The 16,918-nt window shown below is 45.6% G+C and overlaps 2 protein-coding genes across 2 annotated transcripts in view; one reads left to right on the top strand and one right to left on the bottom strand.

The window, feature by feature from the left end:
- Window positions 1-14,693, top strand: part of Igfbp7 (insulin like growth factor binding protein 7) — a 60,484-nt gene extending 45,791 nt beyond the window's left edge. Inside the window, exons 2-5 of the mRNA XM_021161670.2 lie at window positions 8,670-8,779; window positions 12,313-12,429; window positions 12,963-13,089; window positions 14,434-14,693. Coding sequence (XP_021017329.1) covers window positions 8,670-8,779; window positions 12,313-12,429; window positions 12,963-13,089; window positions 14,434-14,453 — 374 coding nt within the window. The 3' untranslated portion in view covers window positions 14,454-14,693. The remainder of the gene's footprint in view (window positions 1-8,669; window positions 8,780-12,312; window positions 12,430-12,962; window positions 13,090-14,433) is intronic.
- The window catches only part of Polr2b (RNA polymerase II subunit B), a 38,887-nt gene continuing 36,573 nt past the window's right edge, over window positions 14,605-16,918 (bottom strand). Inside the window, exons 24-25 of the mRNA XM_021161669.2 lie at window positions 15,487-15,682; window positions 14,605-14,861 (exon numbers count right to left, since the gene is read on the bottom strand). Of these exons, the coding sequence (XP_021017328.1) occupies window positions 14,772-14,861; window positions 15,487-15,682 (286 nt within the window). The 3' untranslated portion in view covers window positions 14,605-14,771. The remainder of the gene's footprint in view (window positions 14,862-15,486; window positions 15,683-16,918) is intronic.

Below are 16,918 nucleotides of genomic sequence, written 5' to 3'. Positions count from 1 at the left end.
TACGAACTTTGTCTCTGTAACTCCTTCCCTGGGTGTTTTGTTCCCAATTCTAAGAAGGTGCACAGTGTCCACACTTTGGTCTTCATTCTTCTTGTACACTATAGTGTTAATGACTAATAGGAGCTATTATTTAACCATAGGAATTTTCCTTAGACTGAAACTCTGAATTACCCATGGCCTGTGCTGCTGATTTAGTACTGTTGTCTCCTTCCTTTGCTGACCTAAGATGACCCCCTGAGACCGTGTGCTAGATTCCCATACCAATCTTCAGCTTCTCCATCTCCCCACCTCTGGAAGTTCCCAAAATGGCTATCCTTGGCAGATGGCGCTGCTCTTTAATGAGCTGCACAGTTGCTGCTTCCCATTGCTTAGTGCCAGGAAGCTTCTCCTCGCTTCATCCCCTTCCCCTTCTTGCCCACAGTGCCTTCCTACTATTCTTCTCCCGTTTTTGACCTTTTGTTTCATCTTTTCCCCTTGGATGTGTTATCAAAATCTCATCTCAATCTAGGGACTTCTGCCAAGATGTCTGAACTCTTCCATATGCGGAGTACAAAATCTTCCTTAAGCCCTACTTTGCCCTTATTTGGTATAGATATCCATACCCTATGAGCTATTATTCTAGGGCCAGGAGTCATTAAGAGTCAGTATGAATGTGGTTTGCAGACTACCCTGGCTTAGAGAAGTCCTTATACTCAGCTGTGTATGCCATGTTAACATACTCAGTGGATAGCATAAGGTGATAATATTAACCACTGGGATACAGAATGCTTTATTTTGTATGCAGGAATGACTGTCGAAGCTTTCTCATTAATAGAGCTGCCCTTCCCCATGGAATTTGCTCTGAATGATGGATGTTCAAATTAATTCTATTTTCTGGTGGCATATACTAATTGACTGGTTGGTGGGCAGCAGCCAAAAAAGCATAGCATGCAGCAACAGAAAGTCAAGTGGAAGGTTAAACAAAATCGTAATGGGTGATCAGCCAGCTGGTAAGCGGTAGCTATGACATCACTTCAGGTAAATAACGTAGCGATGGCACATGGGTTCATTTCGTAACAGTGTAGATCGTCTCAATTCTTAACCCGGGAACTCTGAAATTGCTAGCACATTGAGCCTCCTCCTTCTTGTGAACAATGAAGAGCATCTGACTTGACTGTTTCTGGCTGTTCAGATGCCATCAGAACACTGGCATCCTCATAAGTCCAGCCAGGACAGCCCCAGACGAAAATGCTATGCTAAGCTGTGTAGGGTGAGCTCTGAAGAAGTATATGGGGACAGCATTTTTTTTAATGCCCAAGGAAGGTTAGATACAAACATTCAAATAAAGACAAGAGATGAGAAGGAGGGAGACATCTCAAGGAAGTGAGCATGTGTCAGGGTTCACAAAGGTTCTAGGATGACATCGAGCAGGTCCTGGAGGGCGGACATGATGGCTGAGAGTGGCTTGGAGAGAATGAGGTAGAGTGATTGCTAGAAGGGAGAATCAGGGATGGTAGGAAGGATGAGAACTGCAATGAAGCTAAAATCATGCAGCCAAATGTGACGTTAGAAGACAGATCTTGTAGGGGAGAACTTTATTTTTGGCCATCTTCTAGATTAGGTTAGGTGGACTAAATATTCAGCCTGAAAACATGACTTTTGACATCTTCTAATCTGCCATTTTAGACTTTAAAAATTAGTCGACTAGGGAAGGGGTGACACTTAAGTGTGTTCCATTTTATTCATCCCTGGAAGAGTGACCTGGATTAACAAGTCATGCAAAATATGGTTGGGCAGATGCAGAACTCTAATTGACCTGCCTGTGTTCCGTTAATGTCCAGAGCCAGACACTAGACCCAAAACACTTGATGCATGTTGGCTGTGCTCCGCAACATTCATGATAGGTAGACTCACTTCAAAATCCCCAAAGAGGCCCTAACTTCTTGTTCTATAGAAATGGCTCGGCAGTTAGTCTAAAGTCATAGGCAAAGGATCCAGAGCCAAGCGTTCTATTCCCAGGAGGGCTTGGTGAGACAGGACAGCCCAGGTCATGTGTAGCGCTTTGTGTTCTGCAGGAGGCTGAGACATTGTTCGCATACCTCTTGAGCATTTCCCCTGTGTGTGTGTGTGTGTGTGTGTGTGTGTGTGTGTGTGTGTGTGTGTGTGTGTGTGTGTGNTGTGTGTGTGTGTGTGTGTGTGTGTGTGTGTGTGTGTGTGTGTGTGTGTGTGTGTGTGTGTGTGTGTGTGTGTGTGTGTGTTCATAGGATGAGTTTTAACTCCATCTTCTCTTTTACAGCTTTATATAAAATCAGCTTACATGAACTGCTGGTCAGATTTGAGATTAATTTATATTATATTTCCTTGGCATCTGTGTGACTTGTGAGAATTGCCTTTTCTCACTCTTCAGAACCAAGTTGTGATGTTCCAAATGGAGATTCGCCCATCTGTAATTATTCCCTCTCTATATTTTGGGGACATCTCGGGACACTGTAACTTTTGGATCATAAGGGACTACTCCTAAAGTAAGTAGTCTGAGTCATTTGTCTGGAACATTATTAGAGGGGACAATACAGATGCAAACAGGATTTACAGGAGGCTTCTAACTGTTTCTGGGTACTTTTAGGGTGACATAGATTCATTCTTTGAATTTTAGCTTTCTTCCAGTGAATATATGGAATATTATTCCTCACTGCAGATTCGCCCGGGATCTCATTATCTGTTTTCATTTTCATTTCTTTTCTTCACCTTGTCCTCCACCTCAGCCATCCCTCTTCTTTCTCTTCAAAAAATGGAAGAAAAAAAAAAAAACACCTAAAATTTGAAGGGAATAATAATGTCTTAAAGTAGGGAAATGAACTTGGGAGATAAATGTGTATTATTGGAAGCAATGGGGATTGAATGAGAGTTAGCTGAGTTGTGCAGGTAAGAAAGCAAAGAGGTGCAGTGTGGGTGGGGCACAGACATCTGGGAAAGATGAAATAGGAGCCTGGGGTCCAGAGAGCCTGGTGGCAGACATTTCCCCCATGCCTGCAGCACTGTGGCAGTGTGGCTCTTTGCTGGAGCTGCCTGCATGAGTGAGGGAAGAGAAGCTCAGTGGACAGTCAGACGTCCTATAAGCAGGATGCTTGCTAGACAGACTTTACCACCCTGAAATCCCTCGTGGGGCAAGAGCATGGGTAAGCAAATAATTAGATTTATTTTGGGTTTGTCCCTATGCACTGAAAACAAATCTGGGATTTTCCTCTTTAGTTGGAATCCAGACACAGAGGATAACTTAAGGCGCCAATATCATGACTCATCAACTGGCCTTGAGATTCAATTTTCAGAATTTTACATCAAAGAAAAAAAATCTGCTGAGGGTGAATTAAAGTCTTTCTTTTTTTTTCCTTCCTTCTTTCCTTCCTTCATTCCTTCCTTCCTTTCTTTCCTTCTTTCTTATGTCTTTATCATTTGGAACAGAAATGCATTCTGGATTTTCTTTGACTTTCTTGGAAGAAAGGGTAGAAAGAGGAGTTCTTTGATAAAGATAATAAAGACATTGAGCTGAAGCAGAGCGGGATCTTTGCGAACTGAACTCTGGGATACAGAGTTGGCAGCGGTGCTGCTTTCCATCGGAAGATGTGCAGAGAAGGCCTTTGTGGCTGGGGGGGAGGGGCTGTCAACCAGCAGCTCATCTTCTGCTTGCACGCAGGACCTGGATCCTGTTGGTGTCCCCGAGTCATTAGGAAGTCCTCTCTGTGTCTCTCCTCACCCCTCCACTCATCTTCCTGTAAGACCCACATTCTGCCTTTGCCAAGAGTCTCCCAGCCCACGTTGGTAATGCGGGTCTGTAGTTCCAGCTGTGGAGGAGGTTGAGGCAGGAGGATCTCAAGTTCAAGGCATGCCTGGGTTATACAGTGAGTCTAAGGCTAGTCAGGACATCTGAATCAGGCCCTGACACAAAATTAAAAGTTAAAAAGATGTCAGGGGTATAGCCCGTTGGTAGAGTGCTTGCCCTAGCATGTATAAGACCCTAAATTCAGTCTCCACTAGTGGAGTAGGGAATGGGAAAAGCCTCTTTACCTCTCCTGCTTGTTAGCAGGAAGTTCCCAGAGTGGGAAGCAGCCAAGATCCAGGCAGCCTGAGAGGTAGAGCAGACACTCGGTGGGCATCAGCTCTGAGCAAGGTGAATGAGGAGAATTCCAGACACCTGTGGGCTCTACCATGACAAAGACCCTGGGGAACAGCCTGCCCCGCCTACTCTGAGGTCTACCGATGACCTCATCAGTTAGTCATTGATTGATGGATAGGGCTTTCCTCTGCACAAGTCTACAGGCCAGGTCTGAAAGCCCTTTTGTAGGGTGGTAGTTTTCAATTTAGATGCTGTTGGTTAAACTCTTCATTGTGTTCCTGAGTTTAGCCTTAGGTGCAACAAGGTCATTCATAATGGCCAAGGTTTTCTTTCAGCGTCTTGCCGGGAACTGCCTGCCCATCCACCCAGAGCATGAATGAGGACCACTTTTATTATCTAGAACTTGTAGGGTTCTACATATAGCCTGGTAGCAAAATGAACAATAATCATTTGTTTTCAATAATCTGCACGTAGACTCAGCTCACTCAAGTCAAGTCGTTTTATGTATCTCAATGGGAGCTCACCACATAATTGGTTCTAATTGTGAATTCACTCCCCACCCCATCCCCCACCCTCACCCCACCCCCACCCCCATCCCCCATCTCACCCACCCACTCCTGCCCCCTTGATAGCACTCATTCAGGGTATTCATAGGCTCATATATTTTTCAAGAACTCTTACTTCTCCAGAAAGTCTCTTTCCCTGGAATAGCAAGAAACTGGGAGAGAGACCCATTATCATAAACCTGCCCTGCCTTTAGTACTTGAATCTTAGCAGAATGGGTTCTTGAAGTGTACTACTGATACAAGTACATGGACAGACAGACTGGTGGATCAGAATGATTCAGTAGGAGAAATACGGCCCTCTCAAAATCGTACTGAAGCAATAGATGGCCTTTAGGGAGATGGCCTGTACATCATAATCGAGGCAAAAATTAATTCAAGATTAAACAAAAACCTACTTGGAAAGGAGTTGAACATAAAGATTGAGGAAGAGAACAGGGCCCTTTAGAGCGTTGCGTCAAAGTTTAATAACCGGGCTCAAAAAATGTAAAGCCTAGGGCACGCCTTTAATCCCAACACTCACGAGACAGAGGCAGGTGGATCTCTATGATGCAAGGTGGTCTACAAAATGAGTTCCAGGACAGCCAGGGCTACATAATGAGGCTCTTGGTGGGGGGGGGGGAGAACAGTAGGGGGGGGAGTGTTAAAAAAAAACAACTGCTCGCTACAGTGAATCGTATTAAAAAGCTCAAGCATAGAACTTCTACTTGTAATAATAACACTGGAAAGGCTGAGGCAGGAGGATCATGATCATGAGTTCCAGACCAAACTGGACTACTAAAGGAGATCGTGTCTCGGTAAAACAGGACTAATCCTAACTGCTTGAAGAAGACTGAAGGAGGTCTGTGGCCTGCTCCTAGACCCCTGAAGCAGTACCAGGCAAGGATTGTTCCTGCTCCTGATGGAGGCAGGTGCGTCTGGGAAGACGAATGCAGGTTGCATAGGGGACAGACACTCAGATCTTCGCAATTGAACCATTCCCATGAAGCTTTGCTGCTTTGCTACGTGAGCAGCAGCTTTTCCCCAGACCCCCCAGCTCCACCCCGCCCCGCAGCCGAGCTCTTCAGAGCTTTGGCATACTGGTATATTCTTCCCAGAACAACCTCTTGAGATCCCTTGGGCTGAGTCAGGCTGCCCCAGCCTGTGTTAGGAAGGACAGAGCAGTGGGGGGCCCTCACAGGGGTGGGAGAAAGGAGTTCAAAGGCCAGCCAGATCCGGTTGTGTGACGTCCAAGCCTTGGGGTCTCAGAAGCCAAGAGGAAGCTAGGGAGAGGGCGAGCCCCGCATTCTATATCAGGGCGTTCAGACTAGGAAATGTAAGAGACAAGGCCAGAAACATACATATAAACACAGCCTCGCTCTACTCCCCGGTGTCCAGCTTTGCTACGAAAAAAAAAAAAAAAAAAAAAAAAAGCCAGTACTCCCAGTCACGGTGTGTGCTTCCTACTGGGACCCACGATCCACAGAGAAGGAAACATAAAATATATTTAGAGCTTTCGAAACTGATTGTTTTGTGTATTCTTACAAAGGGAGAAAAAAAATAAATAAAACCGCCCCAAGAGATTTGTTTTAAAAGCTTCTAAGCCTTGAGATGAGTGGGAGAACGTTGCATAGTGCGGTCATTTCCTTGCCGTCTCCAGACGTTAATACGCACTGAAAATAGATGTTGGGAGGGGAAGACTCTGTGGCCTGTGAATACGGATTGTGCAAGAAAGTTTTCCAGGCCAAGAGGGGAAGGTTGTGCCTTTCCCAGGCCCCCGGTACAAGATGACCCTGTGGTTGGATATTTAACTAGGCTTGAAGACCCCAGACAGAGGGAATAATTAACTTAATCATTCCAGAATCCGGGCAAAGCACCCCGGAGGGCGGAGTCTAGCTCTTCAGCTGCTCCAGTCTCTCTGTGGGAACCCAGGCTCCCAGCTCTATCTCCCCTCCGAGGTACACTGTCCCAAGTCTCTCTGGAGGGCCCAGGGGCCTGAAACCTGACATTCCAAATTAGTAGATGGGAAATAGTAATTGCTCCACTAAAAAAGAGGGGTGTGTGGGCTGGAAAGACGGCTCCGTGGTTAATTGAGTTGAGTTGAGACCTCTGCCACCCACAGACAAGCCGGTGTGATGGAATGCAGCTGTTGGCATAACACCAGCCGATCTCAGAGATCAAGGGCCAACAAGTGAGCTTCCAGTTCACCGAGAGAACCTCTCTCAAAAAAAAAAAGGTGGAAAATCCATCTCTACCTGTATGGGCACGTGCACTGGCTCCAGCTGCATATATAGCAGAGGATGGCCTTGTCAGACATCAGTCGGAGAAGAGGCCCTTGGTCCTGGAAAGGCTAGATGCCCCAGTGTAGGGGAATGCCTGGCCAGGATGGGTGGGTGAGTGGGTGGGGTGGGGTGGGGAGCTAGGGGGTTCCCAGAGGGGTAACCAAGAAAGGGGATAACCTTTGAAATGTAGATAAATAAAATATCCAATTAAAAAGGAAAAAGAAAAAAAAAAGAACTACAAAAAAAGAGGAAATAAATGTAATTTTTAAAATTAGTATTTTAGAGCAACTTAATTAATGAAAGGTAATTAACATCCAGGCAATGTTGGTCGATGCTGCGGTGATGTTGGGGAGCTAGCCCCTCAGGGGGAAGGAGCAGCAAACAGGGCCATGACTCTCTCCATATCTGTGGACGTCAGAAGTGGAAGTTTCAGGGCCAAAGCAGAAATCAGCTGCTGACTTTGCTCATCCGGGCTTAAGAGAAACTGAGCAGGCTTGAAGTCCTGAGTCTTTCTCCTGATCCTTGCTTACACATTGGTCTCTTTCTTCTGTGGATTAAAGCTGGAATCAGCCATTTCCTTCTGTGAGGGCCCAGATCTATAATATTTAGGTCACACAGTCTGGAATACAAACCACGTGGTCCCACCAGGGTGACAGAGACACTCTGTGAACGTGTGAATGAGGCTGTTCCACTGACATTTATGGACAGTAAATGAGAATTTCTTCTAGTTTTCACATGCCACAAAATAATAGTATTCTCTTAATTTTCCCCAAACATTTGAACTGACTGCTCTTTGGAGGCCACACAGACATAACTAGGAAGGCAAATTTGGGTCGCAGTCCATGGTTTACCAACTCCAGGAACAGAGAGCCAAAGAAGCTTACAGCGAAAGGGGTGCCCACTACGGGTGGATCTGAATAATAGCATTTTTACTCACAGAAGGAAGGGAAATTACTGGGTTCCAGAACTCCAAGAATGGGGAGGTATCTTCTGGCCTCTCTTGGCTGTCCTCAGATCTGCTCACTGTCCCTTTAACCAATGCTCACTGCTGGGAACCCAGCCACCTAGGACCCTGAAACTAGCCCCCTCCTGCCCTTTCTTTGGGGGCTTGGTCCGAGCATTTGCCTTTTCCACTAGCAGAAAGACCCTCTCCCCATCTTCCATGACAGCCAGGCCCCTTCTGTGCCTCCAGCCAATCCCCAGGACAGCCTACTTGAATCTTACCCCAGCAAGCCTGCCTGAGTGCTCTCAGCACACTTTAAAATAGCTTCTTAGATTTGTTTTTTCTTTTGTTATACAAGGAATGGTTGTTTGTTAGCACTGACCTCCAAGTGAAGATGCCTATCCACAAAGGAAGTGAAACATTAAGCATTTCAGAACTGAAATTTCTTGGCGTTAATGGAAAAAAAAAAAAAAAGAAAAGAAATCCCAGCTAATGCAAAACAGCTGGCAAAATAAACCCCATTTAAGCTCGCTGGGGAAAAGAAGACAATTTTGCTAGATTTTTGTTAGATAAACAGACCTTTTTTCCTACTAATTGCATTTTTTGTTGCGTTTGCTGGTTTGCTTATATCAGCCCTTGCCTTCCCTAGGAAGATTGCAGTATCACGCTGGCGACAGGAAGAGGCCTGTCTGTCTGGCCTTTGAGATAGATGCACGTCAGATAATCCATATAAACAAGGATTTGCAGTGTAAGATCCTGACTGGTGATGGGCAGCTAAAAAGATGGACTTGGCTTTCTGGCTTCTCTTGTAGGTCCTTCCATAGTGACGCCCCCCAAGGACATCTGGAACGTCACTGGTGCCAAGGTTTTCTTGAGCTGTGAAGTCATCGGGATCCCAACCCCTGTCCTCATCTGGAACAAGGTCAGTAGTGCAGGCCTCAGGAAAGCATCACGCAAGCCGGAAAGTGTCTTTTGCATGGCCCAGGGTGGTGAGAATGCACAGTTCAGACTGCATCGTTGCCCACTGCCCCACAACAATGAAGCCTGTGGCAGCTGGTATCACTCTACACTAGCATGGATCTTTCCTGACTTCCATCAGTCCAATCCTGATTTGGGTAGCAGTGTCCAAGCAGGGAGCCTGGGAAACTCAAAGAACCGTGGTGAATATCTAAACCCACTGTTTTTGTTGCTTTTGGTTACTGTGACCAACCGTTACCTGACAGAAACATTCAAGGGAGGAAGAAAGGTGGTTCACTTTGGCTTCCAGGTTCAGAGGCTTACAGTCTGTACAGCAGAGAAGACATGGTGGTATCACTCAGTCCGTGGTGGCAGGACTATATATCAGAAGCTATGAAGTAAGGAAGAATCTTCAAGCTCGTGCTAATAAAACAGCAAAGCCAGACACCCCTTTTTAGCTAGTTTGCTTCCTCGGCAAGCTCAAAAATGGAGGATAGTCTCAATTATTTTGTGTGCTTGTTGTCTGGTCAGAGGGGAGACCTCTGGGGCTCTGGGAGGGGGTTTTGGCCCCATTGTCAGAAGTATCCTAACAGATTTCAGTTCATATAGCCGAGGGGCAAAAAGAAAGAGAAGGCAGTTCCAACGTCCGGGCACCCAAATGTGATCGGGACTGGAATTCTTGATCTCTGTTCTCAATCTCTCGGCCTCACTTTCTCCTTCAGAAAGCTTCCTCCGCAGAGGGCAGAATTATCCTCACAGTTTTTATAAAGACCTCAGAAGCATCAAAGCTTTCCCAGCTGCCGGGTGAGAAGCCTTAGTCTAGATCATGGTTCCTGGCAGCCTCTGGCGCCCCCGTGTGGCCAGAAGAATGCGGCCACTGAGGAAACTACCTGGCTTGAGTGTGGTTACCAGGAAACGCCTGGACCACGGTGTGGGCAGAGGTGACCCAGTTCTAGTACAGCTATCCCTCGCAGCTGAAACTTTCGTTAAAGGGGATAAAGGGATGTTGCCTCTAAATTGTGCTTCGGAAAGAGATGTGGACGGGGAGTAAGGCATGCCAATAACGTGGTCGGCTACGCGTTCTTTTAAACCTTCCCCCTGGCAGCTGAAGTTCCCCAATGCTTATTTGCAGTTAGAGGCTTGTGAAGAGCATGGCCGATAGTTTTCAAGGAAAACCGGCAAGAAGCTTTGTTGCTTCTCAAGGGGTCTCTATGGAATTTACAAAATGAGAAGCCAGGGTGACTCGAGGTACTTAAGTTTATAAGCCTCATTGCCAAATCTTGCAGAGAATAAGGTCTGTGGCACCCGGGCAAAATACACATGGGTCCCAGGGGAAATGAGTCGGCCTCCGGAGGCTTTGAAGTTATATGGCTTCCCTTAGAACACCAGACACCAGACAGAGGTGGGGACCTAGGGGCTTGGAGAAAGGGAACTAAAAGAAAAAGCTCACAACTGCCTCTGAGTCCCACCCACTCCAGGACATCCAAAGCCCTCTTTTGGCCTCTGAGGGTAGACTCAGATATGTACATTAATGAGGATTAAAATTAAGTAATGGTGCTAACAAGAAATGGCACCCAAACATATATAGCATTCGGTAGTTATTGGCACTTTTTCTTATTTTATTCCTTATTTACAATAGCAAGATTTTGGAAGAATCTGTTGCAACCAAAGTACTCTAGAGCATCAGGTGCCGCATGTTCTGGGCAGGCTGAGACAGGATGGTGAGTTTGAAGCCATCCTGACTATATAGCAAGAGTTCTTGCAAAAAGATTAAAATAAAATAGCTAGACACCTAAATGACTTCTTGGTGTCCCCTTGAGCCTCCCCCAGCTGGCCATTTGTGGATAGTAGGGTTGGGTTTATTTTTATGTTTGTTTGGGTTTTTTTGTTTTGAAGATTCTTTTTGTCACAGGGCAGCGGTGGTTCACTAATCCTAGCACTCAGGAGGCAGAGGCAGGTGGATTTCTGAGTTCGAGGCCAGCCAGGTCTACAAAGTGAGTTCCAGGACAGTCAGGTCTACAAAGTGAGTTCCAGGACAGCCAGGGCTACAAAGAGAAATCCTGTCTCAAAAAACCAAAAAAAAAAAAAAAAAGATCCTTTTTGTCAGGGTGTGGGGGATCTTCTATTGCTCTCCACCCTACTTTTTGACCTAGAGCTCACTGATTTGAGCTAGCCAGGAAAGCCAGCCAGCCTCGAGGATCCTCGGATCTCCACCTACCCTGCTCTGAGATTACAGGCTCTAGTGATGTGTAGGAGACTTAACAGAGTCTTTAGCCTTGAGTCAAAAACACTCCTCCCAAAACATTACCTATTTTATTAACATAAACGGTTGCACCAACTGCTTGGAAAATTCAAGGAAAAAAATGCTTATTTATACACGTCTTCATAGCTTCCATTTGAAACCCTAAGTACCCAGGGTTTTTCTCTCTGAATTGGGGGAGACATGGGGAAAACCTGAACTTAACATTTGCTTTATTACAGAAGGAAACTCCTGACTTTCTCGTGACAAAGACAATCGAAGTAAACCCTGGCTTGGCTCTTAAAGAGGCCTTGGCAGAATTAAAGAAAATTGTTTCATGTAATTTTTAAAATTTGGTTATTATAACTTAAAACATATGTACTGAAACTGAGGAACTAAATGCGTTCAACAGCAACAGAAAAAGACTTTTCCCTGTGTTCTTTTTACATCTTTTCCAAAGTTCTTATTAACATACTTTAACCTTTAAAATAGGTAGGAAAGGAGAGACATGAAGTAAGGATTGGCTGTAAACCGAGGGAGATGAATTTCCCCTTCGTACACGGCCTTCAGAATCTCTCTCTCTCCATAGCACGGACAGAAACAGGCAGGGTTTATCACGCATCGACAGTGGGAACTGTTTCATGCTCCCTTAGCCCCCAGAGCAAGTGCTAGACTCAGCTCTGGACGCCAGCTGCTGCGTCTCTTTGATGAGGTTGTTACAGGAAGGGCCCCACAAGGTCCCAAACATCAAACTACACTGCATGACAGCTTGCCAGGCAAACACAGCAGGCAGGCAAAGAAGGCCCAGTACCAAGGACCACACTGTCGTCGGACACCAGTGAGTGAAGCAGGGTGACCATGCATACTCCACAAGTTTTCCAAAAAAAAAAAAAAACTTATTTCATGTTGCTTAAAAACCAGATGGAGCGGAACACAGCATTCATCCCAGCACTTGAGTGACAGAGGCAGACCGATCTCCCAGGTCTATATAGTGAGTTCCAGGCCAGCCAAGGGCTACATAATGAAACCCTGTCTCAGAACAAAACAAAATAAAACAAAACCCACGTTGCTTAGGTAAAATTGGCAGGAAGAAACCATTCTGCTTGCTCAGTATTCAGAAAAGGAACGGATTGAGTAAATTGCTAGATTTAATCTTATTATGCAGTCTGGTGAACACCGTGTGCAATTCTGGGAATGGGGCATTTCCAACCTTGATGTTTTTATACGAGAACTAAGACTCTCCCCTTCTGATTTCTCAGGTAAAAAGGGATCACTCTGGAGTTCAGCGGACAGAACTCTTGCCTGGTGACCGGGAAAACCTGGCCATTCAGACCCGGGGTGGTCCAGAAAAGCATGAAGTAACGGGCTGGGTGCTGGTAAGTAGCAAGAGCTGGCAACCGTTTCATTCTCAGAACACCCGGGCTTGCCAAAGGTCGCCTGCCTGAAATTATTCTCCCTTTTCTTCGAAGCAGCTCTGCTGTGGTCGTACAGATACAGCTACAGGAACTAACAGAAGAACTGAAGTTACTTTGTTTAAAAAATAAAATAAGAATTAAGAGAATCCTGCTTGCCTAAGTTCAAAGCAGAATTCTTACACAGAACTGAATTAATCATCGTTAATGGTTAGCAAGTATGCGATTTTGCTTAACCTTTGATTCTGTATTTGATCACAGCACCGAAGCAAGGCTCCCCCTCCAGCACGTATTTTAACATTCACATTGTGATCAAAAGCCACCCAGGCCATTGGAATACAGCGGCTCCACAGGCTGCTGGCACAGGACTTCACTACGTCTCATGGCAGCTCCGCTCCCAAGCCCCTGCTCGTCACAGGGGTCCTACTAGGTGTAACGGAAGCCACTGAAAGAGAGGAGACCTCGACAGAGAACCAGAGAGCCTTTATCTTTCACAGGTATCTCCTCTAAGTAAGGAAGACGCTGGAGAGTATGAGTGCCACGCATCCAATTCCCAAGGGCAGGCTTCAGCGTCAGCCAAAATTACAGTGGTTGATGCCCTACATGAAATACCACTGAAAAAAGGTATGTAAGCCAGCTCACCATTGAAAAAAATGAGCAGTGTCTTAATAATCAAGGAGCATACATAGCTATTAATACAATTCTGGAAAGCAGGAAGCCCAGAAAAGCATTAAGCGTATGTAATTACAGCCAGATTGCATGCCTCAAGACGGCGGAGGGCTACCATGGCTTAGCTTTCGCCTCAGCTTGAACAGGATTCCTGTGACTTCTATATGTCATTCCCCCTTTGTGCTGTGACTAGTATATTCATCATTTAAAAGGAAGTGGTCATGGTCAATTTGGTCCTTCACTTGCAGCTTTTAAGAAGAAAAAAGAAAAAGAAAACAAAAACAAAAACAAAACAAAAAAAAAACTAGACACGCATTGCTCTTCCAGGGGAACTGAGTTAGTTCCCAGGCCCCATATGGGGCAGGTCACAATTGACTGTAACTCCAGTTCCAGGGGCTCCTATGCGCTCTTCTTCTGGCCTCCATAGGCAGGCACACACTCATGACACACATTCACACACACACACACACACACACATACATACACACAATAAATCCTCAAAGAAACAAGCTAGAAAAAGAGAAGAGATTGGCAAATACTCAGCTGTGTCCCAACCACTGCTAAAATGTTTCTTCCAAAGAAGCCACCCTACAGTGACCCAGCAGGGCTACCTTACATGTAGTTAGTGCTATTAGGGTGACGCCTGACCAGACACTCCCTCAGACCAAGAACAGAGCTTCTCCCACATGCTGATGTGGGAGGTCATGCCGCTGGCCAGACCACTCAGCTGTGCAGTGAAACGCATTACCAAGTAAAAGTGTTTGTGATCAGAAATTCTTCCTCTCCACCAAGACGTGTGGTGAATCCAGGCAGCGACGCACCCCAGAGCTGGGTCACCTGTCCGAATCTCAGCTCTGGAACAGCACTCTTCTACCTTAAGCTCTGAACAGGCGCTGGGCTGCAAAGATGCTTAGCTTCCCTGAATCTCAACTTGGAAGAGTATAGCACTGGCTCTCATACTTGAAACTGCATAGCTCACCCTCCACGGGGCACTCCAGCATGTCATGTATGCAACCACTCATACATCCTTTATCCCCAGTTCCTGAAACCCCACAACCTCACTTTTTATCTGTAAAAGAGAGAGAGAGAGAGAGAGAGATCTTCCTAAGTTGCCCAAACCTTTAACTCCCGAGTTTAAACAATCCTCCTGTCCCAGCCTGAACACTGGGTCTATAAGCACATTATCATGCCCCTCCCTGTTAGCCATATAATTTATCATTCTCACTAATTTAGAAACTGACAAACTGCCATACCATGTGCATATGTGTGACTAATTTTTCTTTCTTTCTTCTGAAACAGGTGAAGGTGCTCAGCTATAACCTGCGAATCCATGAGCCTCTGTAGCTAAAGGTGCTCTCAGACAGCCGACAGCTAGAACCCTGCTCTTGCCTGACACACTTCTCTTAACCTAACCCACTAACACTTTATTACAGCCAGCTGGTTTTACACAGGGAAATCAAAGATAACACATCAAGACTATCTACAAAAATTTATTATTTACAGAAAAAAGCATGCGTAGTTTTAAACAAAACAAATAAAATTCTTATCACAACAGTAAATGTCTTTTTTTTTTTTAAATGACAATCACAGAAACAAGATAGTGATAGTCACAGTATCTGACTATGAACTTCTGGCAGCTAAACACTCATCATTCGTGGTGCGATGCTCATGGACATGAGCTCCTGGAACAACAGCTTGCACGCATACGGCATTCGTACCAAAGAAATCTGCAGAGAGAAAGACAGTAGTCAGCAGAGCTGCATCAAAGGTTCCATGTTCTCCCCCAGAGCAGGCTAAAGCTTTGACACACCAGGTGGATGAGAGTGGCCTCGTGCAGGCTCTCGGACCAGGCAGGCTTTGTTTGTTCCTCCTTTCTGCCCACACAGCCATTATTCACCCTTCCTGATACATTTCAAGTAAAAGGCTTATGAAAAGCTCTTGGTTGGGCTGAAGAGGTGACTCCTTGGTTAAGAGCACTGGCTGCTCTTCCAGAAGACCTGGGCTTGATTCCCAGCACCCAGGTAGCAGCTCCTGACCATCTGTAACCTCCACCCCAGATGATTCGTTGCCCACTTCTGACCTTTCTGGGCGATGCAGACATACAGGCAAAATATCCATAAGCATATTTAAAAAAAAAAGTCTAGATTCCTTGTGCAAGACGTTGCAATTTCAGAGATGAATAGCTTAGTGAAATTGCTTTTAAGCTTGTTTTATAAAAGTCAAACTATCTTTCATTGTCAAACTAGTATCTTAGAGACCTGCTATCAAAACTGAAAGTCCCAGCCTATTCCACTACACTAAATCTGCCATGAGCACTGTGTAAGAACATCGAGGAGAATCAAGTGCACACACCTGGGTTTTATTGCGGCATCCCCTGCACTCATATGTATGAGTCCTCGTGTTAGCAATTGCCATTATTCCACAAAGATTACAGACGTGAACCTGATACGGATCTGATGCTTCAAACAGCCTTTCTCTTAAAAACTGTGCTGCCCCGTGGGCAATCTGACAGTCTCGTTCCATTTCTCCGAAGCGCAGGCCACCATCACTGTTGATAAGAACACAAGAGCTGGTTTGTACTTATTTATTGTGAGTATCTGTGAATGCCACATATGCACATGTGTAGAGGTCAGAGGACAGATTGCAGGAGTCAGTTCTCTTCTGAGAATTGTACCCAAATAGTTAGGCTTAGCAGCAAGCACCTCACTGGCCTGGTACCGATGACCTTTTCTTATAAACACCACTCTGATTGGTGACACGAGTGAAGTAGCAGTAGTACAGAACTAGACTCTGATTCTTATGCCCTAGCAATCTCTCTAACCTGGTGAGGAGGGGGAAAGCCAAGCAAGCATTTACTAGGTGTCAGAAGGTCTCCAAATGAAGTAGCCAGAAAACATGCTCAAGTACAGCATGCAAGCTTCCTCATCCAATACACTGTAGAAAAGCAGACTCCTCGTAACATCATTTAACTTTCTAGAGTTCAATTCTATACTTGAAAGTGCATTTACAAAGTCAGTGTCAATAGGATAGCTTCTCAGTGAGGGGTCCCCAGCCCCGGAGCCTGAGAGGAAGAATGTACAGTGACATACAGTGAGCAGGTTTCCCAGGGGACCACACGAGGGAGGGACACCAGCCTCAACACAACGCATGCATTTGTGAACACAGGCACTACTAAGTAAAGCCAATGTGTTTATAATGTTATTACTACAAAGGGCTCACTCTCCAACTTTACACAATACAGAATGGACTTACTGTACTGTAAACTGAGGGAGAGCACCCACTCCACCTCCACCGTAGGAACTACAAGGTAAGGAGCTAAAGCACAGCCTTAAAGCGTCTGTCCAGCCAACACAGATGGACAGGTAAAAACTGGGCTCTCATCAGTTTGAACTCTAGCTCATCAAAGGCTGTCCAGTGACTAACAGCTACTGAAACATGAAAGGGAAGACTACAGATGGCAGAAGTCACACACAGGTCACTGGGAGCCAACACAAGGGTGCTGGGAACCAAACGGAAGCTCTGCCAAGTGTAGCGAGTGAAGTGCTCTTAGCCACTGAGCCTTCTCTCGGCTCCCATTTCTTGTTTTCAGTGTGCTCATCTTTACACAGAGGCTCTTTACACAGACATGCAGACAGTGCACACATACATGCATACATACATACACTCCCATACACTTTTAAAGTAATTTTAAAAAAAGAAAGAGGGAGTAAGGGAGTTTAGCTGGCCTCATGCCAGTATTCACACTATTTAGGAGGCGGGGCAATGCCATAAGTTAAAGGCTGTT

This window comes from Mus caroli, chromosome 5 (genome assembly GCF_900094665.2).
Source record: "Mus caroli chromosome 5, CAROLI_EIJ_v1.1, whole genome shotgun sequence".
Lineage (NCBI taxonomy): Eukaryota > Metazoa > Chordata > Mammalia > Rodentia > Muridae > Mus > Mus caroli.
The sequence above is the reverse complement of the archived record's forward strand: the minus strand, read 5'-3'. Positions and strand labels throughout refer to the sequence as shown.